Source organism: Nycticebus coucang, chromosome 22 (genome assembly GCF_027406575.1).
Source record: "Nycticebus coucang isolate mNycCou1 chromosome 22, mNycCou1.pri, whole genome shotgun sequence".
Taxonomy (NCBI): Eukaryota; Metazoa; Chordata; class Mammalia; order Primates; family Lorisidae; genus Nycticebus; species Nycticebus coucang.
In genome coordinates, this window is record NC_069801.1 from 830498 (window position 1) to 843738 (window position 13241).

General features: G+C 53.3%; 1 protein-coding gene and 1 pseudogene across 1 annotated transcript in view; one reads left to right on the forward strand and one right to left on the reverse strand.

Annotated features, from left to right (window-relative positions):
- The window catches only part of CFAP74 (cilia and flagella associated protein 74), a 69789-nt gene that overhangs the window by 8229 nt on the left and 48319 nt on the right, over nt 1-13241 (reverse strand). The window contains exons 19-25 of the mRNA XM_053577137.1: nt 12832-12881; nt 12238-12360; nt 7327-7448; nt 4278-4406; nt 2273-2360; nt 780-953; nt 201-334 (exon numbers count right to left, since the gene is read on the reverse strand). Coding sequence (XP_053433112.1) covers nt 201-334; nt 780-953; nt 2273-2360; nt 4278-4406; nt 7327-7448; nt 12238-12360; nt 12832-12881 — 820 coding nt within the window. The remainder of the gene's footprint in view (nt 1-200; nt 335-779; nt 954-2272; nt 2361-4277; nt 4407-7326; nt 7449-12237; nt 12361-12831; nt 12882-13241) is intronic.
- Nucleotides 961-2201, forward strand: LOC128574914 (pantothenate kinase 3-like; annotated as a pseudogene).

A 13241-nucleotide genomic window follows, 5' to 3' on the forward strand; every position in this document is an offset into this window, starting at 1 on the left:
ACATCCCGATGTAGTGTCACTGCATTCACTCAAACACGTGCACACCTGCTCACATGCAGCAAGCTGGTCCAGAGTGTGAGGTTGCCTGGATCCTAGGCCTGCTTGCAGCCAATCTGTCACCAGGCAGGGGGGGCCCGGGGCGGGGGCAGGAAGGGCTCACCCTCCTGGGTGGTTGCTCCGGACAGCACCCCCGTGCTCACCGGTTGATTTCAGATTTGCAGACCAGCTCGAAGTTGTACTCCTTGGCCCTGGTGGGCTGGAAGAGCACATCGAGCTGCAGAGTTTCCAGCGGCAGGATTGTGCCGAACCCATCGTTGGGCTGGATGTCCACAAACTGGAAAACGGCAAGGTACCAAGGGCAAAGTCAAAACAGGGTGTCTGCAGGAGCATACACGTGTGTGGGCAGGGGTGTGCTGTGTGTGTGAGTAAGCGAGCAGGTGAGAGCACAGGTGAGAGTGAACAAGTGTGCGTGGGGGTGTGTATGAGTGGGTGGTGCTGGGGTTGGTGGCTTGGGCAGGGAGAGTTCCAGAAGGAATGTAGGGGAGAAGAGTCGAGCCCTGTGGGCCAGAGGGGGGGAAGGGTGGGGATGAGGGTGCTTCAGAAAAGAAGAGGGAGGACGAGGGACCAGCTGAGAGGCAGAAGCTGTGAGGTGCCCAAGGGTAGCACACAGGGCGGCCAGGTCCTGGTGCCGGACCCCAGAGCAGCAGCTGCCATGCCCTGTCCTCAGGGCTGCCCGGCCTTGGTTCCTATATGCCCTAAGGCCTGGGCATGAGACCTACCTTGGGAAGTCTGACGAACCCAAACTCCTGGGGCAGGAGCGAGCGGTTGCAGAGCCTGATCTGTGTCCTGATGGCCTCATAGATGGTGCAGTAGCCAAAGTCCACCTCGGAGGGGCTGATCTCCAGGTCTGAGGTGGTGACGATGGCATGGACAGTGAACCCCACCGGTTTCATCTGAAGCAGAAAGGGCAAGAGTACTCAGAGACTAACAATGCTCCCCAAGGCACCAATGTCACTGCTGCCGGTGGCCACTGACGTGCGGTTTCCACGGCACAGCCCTTTAACACACCCGTCTCCTGCAAATTGGTCTCTGACTCAGGAGGATGCGGAAGCCACACAGAATGCCCAGGAGCAGCCCTGGTGTGCAGTGGCAGCCGCTAAGACCAGCTGGGCTGTGGCCCCTGTGCACCTATGTGCCCTGGGAGTGTGGGGGCAGCCTTTGTGGGTACATGTTTTGAGCTTATTGATATCACAGCAGAGGAAGAACAAGAAGAAGTTGAGAGCTCAAAAAGTATTCGGAAATATTGGACTTCTAATGTAGTGTATAGATCCACTGCCGTTTGTGATGTATGCCTTGAACTGAAGAATTCAACACTTTTTGTCCTAAGAGGAAACTTGCACTTTATCAGATTTCCAACCGAGGACCTGCCTACTTTTATCAAAATGGGAAGAGATAAAATCTTCTCAACAATACAAACGGTGCTATGTGTTACAGGAGGTGGTGCTTAGAAGTTCGAATTCGCGCGGTAGATTGGAAACCTCCACCTGCACAAACTGGATGAACTTGACTGCCTTGTAAAGGGCTCGCTGTACATAGATTCTGTCAGTTTCACTGGACAAGCAGAGTGCTATTATTTTGCTAATACCTCAGAACCTGAGCGATGCCAAAAGATGCCTTTTAACCTAGACGATCCTTATCACTGCTGGTCGTGAATATTGGCTCAGGAGTCAGTATTTTAGCAGTCCATTCCAAAAACAACTATAAACGAGTGACTGGGACAAGCCTTGGAGGGTGTACCTTTCTGGGTTTGTGCAGTTTATTGACTGGCTTTGAAAGTTCTGAAGAGGCTCTAGAAATGGCATCCAAGGGTGACAGCACCCAAGCTGACAAGCTGGTCGGTGATATTTATGGAGGAGATTATGAAAAATTTGGTCTGCCAGGTTGGGCTGTAGCATCTAGTTTTGGGAATATGATTTGTAAAGAGAGGCGAGAATCTGTCCGTAAAGAAGATCTGGCAAGAGCTACTTTAGTTACTATCACCAATAACAGGTCTGGGGTGCCCCTCTCTGGCCACGGCGGCCTCTCTTCTTTGCACTGTGTAGACAGCAGTCAGACCTTCCTCATGGGCCACCCACTGGGAAGCACCTGTGGGGGGCCCTGGCACCAGGCCCCATCTTTTCAGGGGCCCCACTTGGGCATAGAACCCAACCTCCCAGAGCAGCCCTCTGCTCACGGCGTGCCCAGCATCCCTGGGAAGTACCCCAACACAGACCTGGTCAGCCACCCATATGGTCATTGGAGCCTCCAGAACTCGGCTTTCCTGGTCAAAATACTTCCCCGCATCTTCTGGGAGGGAGTGTCTGAAAGGCAGGACACACCTGAACAGACTTTTCTTCCTTATATTTTGTGAAAGGACAGTAAAGCTGACCTATACTGGCACTTTTAAGTCACACAAGAGCTGTGAAATACACAAAATAGAAGAGCTCTGAGTGTGGGCTGTGACGACCGGGTGCTCAGTCAGCACAGGGCATGTGCTGGGGACGGGGCTGCAGCGTCCCTGTGAGCAGCAGCCTCCAGCAGCGTAGCCCAGGGCAGGGACTGCGGGGACGGGGCTGCAGCGTCCCTGTGAGCTTCAGCCCCCAGCAGCGTAGCCCAGGGCAGGGACTGCGGGGACGGGGCTGCAGCGTCCCTGTGAGCAGCAGCCCCCAGCAGCGTAGCCCAGGGCAGGGACTGCGGGACGGGGCTGCAGCGTCCCTGTGAGCTTCAGCCCCCAGCAGCGTAGCCCAGGGCAGGGACTGCGGGGACGGGGCTGCAGCGTCCCTGTGAGCTTCAGCCCCCAGCAGCGTAGCCCAGGGCAGGGACTGTGGGGACGGGGCTGCAGTGTCCCTGTGAGCAGCAGCCCACTGCAGGAACTGTGTGACATGGACATATTGTGGAGCAACTGCATTTAAATAAATGCAAGTAAATCCAACAGTTTTAAATCAATAAGGAGTTTTTACTTAGAGGAATCTTAAAAAGCCCTTTAAAAATGCACATTCCCTTTAAAAAATATAGTTTGATGTGCTCCAATTACAAAAGGAAATTAATGTTCTCATAGAAATATCAGAAGTACAAATAAAAAATCAGCTTCACTGAGGTGGATAGCCTGCCAGGCCTCAGCTCTGCTTGGTGCCACCATGAGGTGGTCGGATGCCCAGAGAAGACGCTCCCTTAGGTCCCCAGCCTGCTGTGCCCACACCCTGGGCACACCCCCGACAGCCCTCTGCACAGATCCTCATCCCCAGAAATGGGTGGTGACCCCCGAGTCAGGGCAACTTCAAGGGAACCAGTAGTGGAATTAAAAACAGGACTTGGAGCTCCCAAAGCACCATAACTACCATTGTGGGAAGGCTGGGCACACCTGTAATCCCAGCACTCTGGGAGGCTGAGGTGGGCAGATTGCTTGAGCTCAGGAGTTCAAGACCAGCCTGAGCAAGAGTGAGACCCTGTCTGTAATACAAATGAAAAACTAAGGCTTGGTGCCTATAGCTCAGCGGCTAGGGCGCCAGCCACATACAGTGGGCCTGGCGGGTTTGAACCCAGCCCAGGCCTGCCAAATAATAATGGCAACTACAACAAAAAAATAGCTGGGTGTTGTGGTGGGTGCCAGTATTCCCAGCTACCTGGGAGGCTGAGGCAAGAGGATTGCTTAAGCCCAAGAGTTTGAGGTTGCTGTGAGCTGTGATGCCAAGGCACTCAACTGAGGGAAACATAGTGAGACTCTGTCTCAAAAAAAAAAAAAAGAAAAGAAAAGAAAAGAAAAACTGAGGCAAAAGGATCACTTGAGCCCAAGAGTTTATGGTTGCTGTGAGCTATGACCCTATAGCACTCTACCCAGGGCGAAAAACTGAGACAATGTCTCAAAAAAAAAAAAAAAAGAGCCAGTGTAGGAAAACCAGAGACTATTTAGCAAAAACTGGAAGATGGGACATGCCGCACATGCCTGAAAAGAGCCTTGGAAAGGGAAGGGGAGGTAATGGGTGTGTGTGGGACCCCAGCAGGGGAAGCAGCTGCAAGACAGAGGCAAAGAAGCAAAGCTCAGGCAAGTGCGAGAGCTGGACATAGGGCCCAGGGCCCTGAGGAGTTATGGAGGGAGGGCTCAGGAGACCATGCTCAGCAGAGGGCAGCTCAGCCACCACAGGAGTCATGTGCAGGCAGGCCCTGCAGGGGACGGAGGGGCCCCAGAGGAAACGTGTGGAACTACACCCCTCTCTTGGCCCACACTTGAGGGCACTCACCGGGGCAGGAACTTGAGCTGCACCGAGTAGGAGGACAGAGCCTGGATGTAGCCTGTCTCAGGCAGGAGCTCCACGTGGCCCCGCAGCTCCTTGCAGACCTCGAACTTGAGGCGTAGGGCTGCTTTCGACCTGTGGGCACATCGGGGCACCTGGTCAGGTGGGCACAGACCTTGCCTGTGTGTGGGCTTCATCTCGAGTTATTCAAGGCTCCCTAACAGCCAAGCCACCAGCAGGGCGCCAAGCCACACACATGCACCTCGGCTATTAGAGACTCTTCTAAACCCTGCTTTGTAAAGGGTAGTTTTTCTGAAATGAAACCTGATGAGAAATTCTTAAAAATAATTATTCTGCAATTGAAACATGGCCATCAGTGGTTCTCAGAAGCTGAAATGTTTTCTGGGAAGAGCTCCTGCCCGGCAGCTGCTGGTGCAGGGGCCTGTAGGGAATGTGGGGTGAGAATCCCTCCCTCAGGGCTTGGTTTCCTCTTGTCCGGACCCTGGGTCTGGCTGGCTCTGGGGGGCTGGGCTTCCCCACGCCCTGCCGGACACACATAGGATGCCTGGGAGGCCCTGGGACGGTCAGGCCTCGGGCAGTGATTGCAGTGCCCAACTCAGGACCAGCCAGAGAAAGCCAAAGGTGCCCCCAACCAATCACCCAGGAGGCCTGGCCTCTGGTCAGCTGCCCAGCTCTGCTGGGGCTCACCAGGTGCCTCCTGCTCCTGCCAGGAGCCCCCTCCCTGCCTGCCTGGGGCTCTCTCACAGTGTGTGTGGGGAGTGAGGACCTCCACTCTAGGACTGGCTTCTCAGTGAAGGGAGAAAAGGCACCCTGAAGAGCAGACCCAGGGAGCTGTTTCCTGGCCCACCTGAGAATTGTGGGCCATGGTTCCAGAACGTACTAGAGCTTTCTGGCATCTCTGTAGGCAGGTTTGAACGATCCTTATCTGTCCTATGCCACCTCTGCACAGCACAGTGGTTGAGAAACAGAGGCAGTAAAGCCAGCTAAGGGACCCTGATGCAGACAGCTTCCTCCTCAAGAGGCTGTGGCCGTGCAGGGAACGCTGGACAATCTACAAGGGTCTCTGGGACAGTAGTGGCCAAGGGAGGACCAAGAGGGGGCACGGAGGTGACAAGTCTCTCTCTTCTCCTGTTCTTCACTCAGTAGCCCCCGGGGCTATGGTGGGCCTGTCCCTGACCCCAGCTGCGTGCTCCTGACACCTCACAGAGGCTCACCCCGCAATGGACACCATCAGCACACCTACGGGCCCTCTGCCTCAGCCACTGGGGGGCCCAGCCCCCACTCAAAAGGCTGATCACAAGGGTGCTCAGAACTGTGGCCCCCCCCCCACACACAGCAGACACCACTTTGCTTTCTGTGTCCTCTGTTGACTGGTGGTCCTGTCTTCCTGAACTAACACCCTGGTATGTAGGTACAGACATAACACCAGGTATGTGAAACAAAGGACCAAATGGCTGATATTAAATTTTAAAAATCACCCACTAAGCAGGGTGGCGCCTGTGGCTCAAGGAGTAGGGCTCCCGTCCCATATGCTGGAGGTGGTGGGTTCAAACCTAGCCCCGGCCAAAAACCAAAAAAAAAAAAAAAAATCACTAAGCAGGGGCGGTGCCTGTGGCTCAAAGGGGTGGGGTGTCAGCCCCATATGCTGGAGGTGTTGGGTTCAAACCCAGCCCCGGCCAACAACTGCAAAAAAAAAAAGAAAAAAAAAATCACTAAGCAGGCTGGGCATGGTGGCTCACGCCTGTAATCCTAGCACTCTCGGAAGCCGAGGCGGGTGGATTGCTTGAGCTCATGAGTGTGAGACCAGCCTGAGCAAGAGTGAGACCTTGTCTCTACTAACAGAAAAATTGAGGCAGGAGGATTGCTTGAGCCCAAGAGTTGGAGGTTGCTGTGAGCTATGACGACACTATGGCACTATAGCCAGGGCAATAGCTTTCTGAGACTCTGTCTCGGAAAAAAAAAATCACTAAGCAAATTTGTGTTTGGAAGCCGGGTGTGGTGTTGGCACCTGTTGTCCCAGCACTTTGAAAGGCTGAGGTGGGAGGATTGCTTGAGCAGGAGCCGGAGGCCACAGTGCCATACTGTACCTATGCACGGCACACACACTGTGGTCCAGCCAACATAGTGAGACCCCAACTCTCCAAAACAAGGTGCATCCTCGGGTGGGGCTGAGAAGGCAACCCCTGCCCCTCCCTGACGGGAAACACCACTGGTCAGGAAGTGAGAGTACCTGCAGCCCTGACAAGTCATCTGAGTATCCGCCTGTGCCCACTCCACACAGACACACCCGAGTCCCCTCTGTCAAGTGCGCAGCTCGTAAGATGGCGGCTTCCTGCCTGGCCATGAGGGTCCACATGCAGACACGATGGTCTGGATTCAGAGTCTCAAGCTGTTGCCCTGGCTAAAGTGCCATAGTGTCGTCATAGCTCACAGCAACGTCCAACTCTTGGGCTCAAGCAATCCTCCAGCCTCAGTTTTTCTATTAGTAGAGACAAGGTCTCAGAACCTCGACCGCAGGTTCATAGGGCAGGACCACCTGGGATGTCAGCAGGGGACATTTCCACCTGGGTCCCAGGGCAGGGGCTGCCTCCTGGGGTGGGTGAGGACACCGTGGTGTCCACTCAGGAAAGCCTGAGTCACCTGTTTCCCTCCATCTAAGTGGGGCCTCAGCAATAGGATTATTGCTCTGATGTGTGGACACCCTTGAAACACTGCAAACAAGAACGTCCTCTTCTCAGGCTGCCGTGAAACACCTCACTACAAACTTATGGCCTCACATGGCAGAAACTTGTTCTCTGAGCTCTGGATGTCAGAAATCCAAAATGGACCTCACTGGGTCAAGGTGTGGGCAAGGCTGGCTCCTGGAGCTCCAGAGAGGGTCCTTCCCCACCACGTGTGGCCTGTGGCTCCTCCCATCTACACAGCTGGCAGTGGCATCTTTGCACCTGCTTTGACTCCGGCCCTTCTGCCTCCCCAATGAGTAATCCAGCATCATCTCCCACTTCCTGGTTCTCAAGTGCCTGCTGGCACTCACCGTGTGTGCACGAGCACGGAGTCCTGGTAGAGCCGGTCATACATGCAGATCTTCAGGTCCACGTTGGGCTTCTGTACCCAGACAGGCACGTCCATGGCCACGCCGAGGGCTCTGAAATGCAACTAAATCCCAACGTGTGGCTTAGTGGCACGCACCGCCTCCAGCAGGCAGGCGATGCCAGCTGGTGCCAGCGAAGGCCCTGCAGGAAGTCCCAGGTGCCTCACTGGACCCTCACAGCACTGGAAGGTCAACAATGCAGCGAGCTGTGTTGTGGGGTCTGTGGCACTTTCGTGTCATATCGCTTTAAAAAGTCTTTTTTTTTTTTTTTTTCTTTTTTTGAAACAGAGTCTCAGAGTCTCTACCCTGGGTAGAGTGCCATGGCATTACAGCTCACAGCAACCTCAAACTCTTGGGCTTAAGTAATTCTCTTGCTTCAGCCTCCCAAGTAGCTAGGACTACAAGCAATCCTCTTGCCTCAGTTTTTCTGTTTTTAGTGGAGATGGAGTCTTGCTTTCGCTCAGGCTGGTCTTGAACCTGTGAGCTCAAACAATCCACTCACCTCAGCTTCCCAGAGTGCTAGGATTACAGGCGTGAGCCACTGCACCTGGCCTACACCTGGCTATTTTTTGGTTGCAGTTGTCATTGATGGTTAGCAGGCCTGGGCCAGGCTCAAACCCGCCAGCCTCGGTATATGTGGCTGGAGCCCTACCCACTGAGCTACGGGCGCTGCCCTAAAAATTCTTTTTATTATCACAATTTTCAAACATAAAAAAAGAACACAACACTGAATTGCCATGTACTCATTATTGCTGGCTTCATGATTATTATTTTTTCTTTTTTTTGTTGCGACAGGGTCCCACCCTATGCCCCTGAGCAGAGTGCAGTGGCGTGGTAGCTCACCGCAACCTCAGACTCGGGCTGCGGGCACCCCGCTGCCTCAGCCTCCGGAAGCCGCTGGGATTACAGGCGCTCGCCACGGCGCCCAGCTGGGTTTTTCCATTTTTTTTTTCATGAGTCGGGGTCTCACTGTCACTCAGGCGAGTCTCGAACTCCTGAGCTCAAGCGATTCTCCCTCCTCAGCCTCCCACAGTGCTGGGATTACAGGCGTGAGCCATCGCGCCCGGCTGGCTTCATGATTATTAACATCTTGTTTAAAAAAAACTTTCATTATAAAATAACGCTTTCTACAGTGTGAGACTTTCACCACTAAACTCCCCGGAAGCTGCACAGACTCAGGTCGGGGAGGAACCAGGAAGCCAGGTGGGGCCAAAATCCCCTCCCTACCCTGCGCTGGCTTCTCCCCAGACTCTGACTCCTGGGATCTGGGGGGTTGGAAAAGGTGAGCGGAGGTTTTGGGGTTTGTGGGTATCTGCAGGGAGAACTCGTACACAGCAAAGGCCCTCAGCTGGGTGGGGTCCTGGAGGGTCTACAGGCCTCAGGGCTGGGGGAGCACGACCACCAGGATGAGGCTGCCTGCACGCTGTCCCAGGGATGTGAGAGGCTCAGTGCTCTGAACACCTGCAGGATGGCGGTACCCTCAGCCTGGGCAGGTGATGCTGGTGCTAGATCACCAGCCTAGAGGGCTGGGGGCTGTGCAGGGAAGGAGTAGGGGTGGGGCATGGCCTTAGAGCTTCAACTGCCAGATCCCAGTCACCAGATGGCCAAGAAATACAACCCACTTCCTGAGGCAGAGTCAGGCAGATCAGATGGAAGAAACAGACAACACTCCCAAGCTCTGCGCTCGTAGCACAGTGGTTATGGTGACAGCCACATACACCGAAGTTGGTGGGTTTGAACCTGGCCCAGGCCAACTAAACAACAATGACAACCGCAACAAAAAATATCCAGGCATTGTGGTGAGCACCTGTGGGCCCAGCTACTTGGGAGGCTGAGGAAAGAGAATTACTTAAGCCCAAGAGTTTGAGGTTGCTGTGAGCTGTGATGTCACAGCGCTCTATCGAGGGTGACATAGTGAAACTCTGTCTTAAAAAAAAGAAAGAGAAGAAAAGAAAAGAAAACACTCCCAGTGAAAAGGAGCTGCTCCAGAGTCAGGAGATCATCTCAGGAGAAGCAGAGCAACGTGGGCACTATGGGCAGTGAGAAGCTGCAGGCGGCCTGCAGCGCCACAGCAGGCTGGCTTCACTACCCCAGGGGCATGTGCATCCCAGCATGTGACAGTGAGGACAGACACAGGTGGCAAGTGAAGGACAGCAACGCAGGCCCCGCCCCACAGTGCCCCAAACGTGGCTGGCCTGGGGCCACCGTAGGGCAGGGCCAACGGCAGCTCAGGCCTCACTGGCTCAGGGACTTAGCAGCCGGGGTCCATTGCCGAAGAGGAACAGGCAGGACCCTCTCACCCTGGCAGGCTGTAATGTGGGCTCCATACAGGTGGAGGCCAGGGATCCCAGGCTGGCTGTGTCTGAGCTCTTGGTCTCAATGTTCTGGTCCTGGGACCCTTTACTATCCTTGCCGGGGACTGTGGGGGTGACTGTGAGATACTAGGCACAGCCTCGGGATGTCTTTGGAGGTATTATGGTGTGTCTCTGTTCACGCTTAACCCCCAGAACTGTTGTCACAACTTTCCCTGTGCCCAACTGTCCCACGTCTGCCCACCTGACTTGTTCCTAGTGCAGGACGCAGGCTGGAGTAGGGGGGTCCTGATGGGGCTGGGGGTGGTGAGAACAAACAGCACAAAACAGTCAGTGTCTGCCTGGTCACACAGGGCAGGTATTGGGTAAGAGCTCCCAAAGCAGTGGAGGCATCCTAACAAATCTAGCTATTACTGTGTAAGCTCAGGTGTTGAGGACCCAGAAAGGGGGAAATAAAGGGGCCCAGAAACTGCATTTTATTCTGGACACAAGGAAGAGTTGTGGTGCATCTGGCTGGGGGAATGTTCCTCCCAGTGTCAGTGTGGTTATGAGGGCTGGGACAGGGGAATGGTTAGTGGAATAACAAAGTACAATTTCTAAATAACAGAAGAATAAGCAGCAACTCCATCACACCAATGAAGAGAAGAAAACATCAAGTAAGATGGAAGGAATAAAAGGTAGCGAACCCATTATTCTGCTTTGTGAACACACCGAGTTCTCCCAGTGAAGGCAGAGAGCATTTGTCTGGGCTCACAGACAAAACCTGGCTCCTTAAAAGGGACTGAAAATCATTTTAAAAAACATGAAGCAAGGACAATGGTAGTAAGAGGCCTGGCCAGGCCATTCCTGCCAGATGAGCAGGAATTTATAGGTGAGACAGGCAGCAGGGGCAAGGGAGGCCTCGGGTCCCAATCAGAGATACCGAGCACAGAAGCAGTTATAAACTCTCATCACAAACAACAAAGCAGCCGATTGAAGCCCACCGGTTAGAAACGCAGATAGAACTTGTCAAAAATGTAATCATGATGGAAGGAACAGGTAAGAAGAATAACCCAGTTAACAAATCTGTTTATGGCCCTTAAAACAAACACACTTACCACATTTATAAAATCAGTTTTGTCTTTGGTCACAAAGAAATTTTTTTTTGCAGTTTTTTTTTTTTTGGCTGGGGCTGGGTTTGAACCCACCACCTTTGGTATATGGGGCCAGGGCCCTACTCCTTTGAGTCACAGGCCCCACCCACAAAGAAATTAAAAAATTTTTTTTTATTTACCTCTTTTTTCTTTTTATTTCCTTGCTTTTGTTGTTGTTGTTGTTGTTGAGACAGAGTCCCACCCTATGCCCTGAGCAGAGTCAGTGGTGTCATCACAGCTCACTGTAACCTCAGACTTGGGCTGTGGGCATCCTGCTGCCTCAGCCTCCAGAAGCCACTGGGATTATAGGCGCCCGCCACTGTGCCTGCCTGGGTTTTTCATTTTTTTTATGAGCTGGGGTCTCATTTTCACTCAGGCCAGTCTTGAACTCCTGACTCAAGCAAGTCTCGCTCCTCAGCCTCCCACAGTGCTGGGATTACAGGTGTGAACCACTGCACCCAGCACAAAAACATTTTAACTTTTTTTTTTTTTTTTTTTTGAGACAAGTCTCAAGCTGTCACCCTGGGTAGAGTGCTGTGGCATCACAGTTCACAGCAACTTCAAACTCTTGGGCTTACGCGATTCTCTTGCCTCAGCTTCCCAAGTAGCTGGGACTACAGGCGCCCACCACAACGCCCGGCTGTGTTTTGGTTGTAGTTGTCATTGTTGTTTGGCAGGCCTGGGCTGGTGCTCTAGCCGCTTGAGCTATAGGTGCTGAGCCTTAACAAAGTTTTTACAAAAGAGAGTTTACAGATAAGAGTCTCTGATTATAATTCAATTTGACATATAAATGTTTAAAAATAAACTTTTTTTTTTTTTTTTTTTGTAGAGACAGAGTTTCACTTTATCGCCCATGGTAGAGTACTGTGAATCACACAGCTCACAGCAACCTCCAACTCCCAGGCTTAAGCAATTCCCTTGCCTCAGCCTCCCATATAGCTGGGACTACAGGTGCCCAGCACAATGCCCAGCTATTTTTTTTGTTGCAGTTTGGCGGGGGCCAGGTTTGAACCCGACACCCTCAGTTTATGGGGCCAGTGCCCTACCCACAGAGCCACAGGTGCCTCCCAATAAACCAAAATTTTTAACTACTTGAATTGAGGCAAGCACTTCTAGTGATTAAGAACAAGAGCTCTGTGTACATATACACACACATCTGTGGCATGTGCACATGCACTCACCCATGTACACATGTACACACCCTTGTACACAGGCATGCACATGTGTGTATGCTCATGTCTGCATGTATGCACATGCTTGCATGGGTGCCTGCGGGTCCTTGTGTGCACTGTGGACTAGAAGGCCCCCCATGCCAGCCACCATCCAGCCACACGAGCACAGGCAGACGGCAGTCACCTCCTGTGGCTGTGGAGAGGCTGCATGTGTCGAGTGGCAACAGTGATACTCACTGTTGGGCAATACGGATTCTTAAACGTGACCTTGAACCTGGTGTTGACCTCCCCTGGGATGGATGGGGTGAAGATGATGGGCACTTTGATGGAGCTGAAGGGGCCAAGCTCCCCCTCTGTTATCTGCAGCAGAGGAGACGCAGAGGGGATGGTCAGGCCTCCTAGTTTGATTGAGGCTCCTCCCACTCACCCTCATGATGGCAAGTCACTGCAAGGACATATGTCCCTGGGGTGGCTACTTGAGGACTTAAAATCCCTAGGATTCCAAGGTGGCCCAACCCCTATCCCAGTTTGTGCATGTCTGTGCTGCCCAGCCTGGAGACCCACTGTCAGTGTTCTCTCCGAGCTGGACCAAGAGCCCTGCACCCAGGAAACTGGCCCTGCCACTATGGTGTTGTCCAGCCCCAGCTTAGGAGGGGGTGACAGACGCTACTGGGATTCCAAGGTGCAGGGGGATGAAAGTTCAGTGGTGGACATGGCTTAGCCTGGCTCTGGTCAAACAGGAGGACCGCTTGGGGGCAGAGGGACACAGCTGGGGCAACATGGGCTGCTCTGGCTCACGCAGCCAGGTGGGAGCAGGATGGGCTGGCTGACCTCCCCCAGCATGATCTCCGCCTGTTCCTCCACTGTCAATCTCTCTGCTTCTGGAAGAGAAAAGACATCCAGGTGTGAGGACCTGCTAGGCAGGAAGGGGGCAGCCCTGCCCAGGCTACACTGGCTAGAAAGAGGACTTCAGACTCTCTCAGCACTCAGAATGCTCCAGACTGTGGCACTGCAGACCCCGATGAGGTCATTACACATTCTGTGCATGCAAAAATTATTCACCCTTACCCTGTAAGTACGTAAAATGTTTTGTACCAATGAAGAAAGAGGTTTTTGTATTAAAAAGAAACAACAGGATGCAATTACAGGTTTGGGGGTAAAGATAAGTTTCCATTTCCTTGGTGAGCATCTGGCAGTGGGGCTGGGGGCTTCACAGGAAGCCATGACCTGCTCTCCCAGGC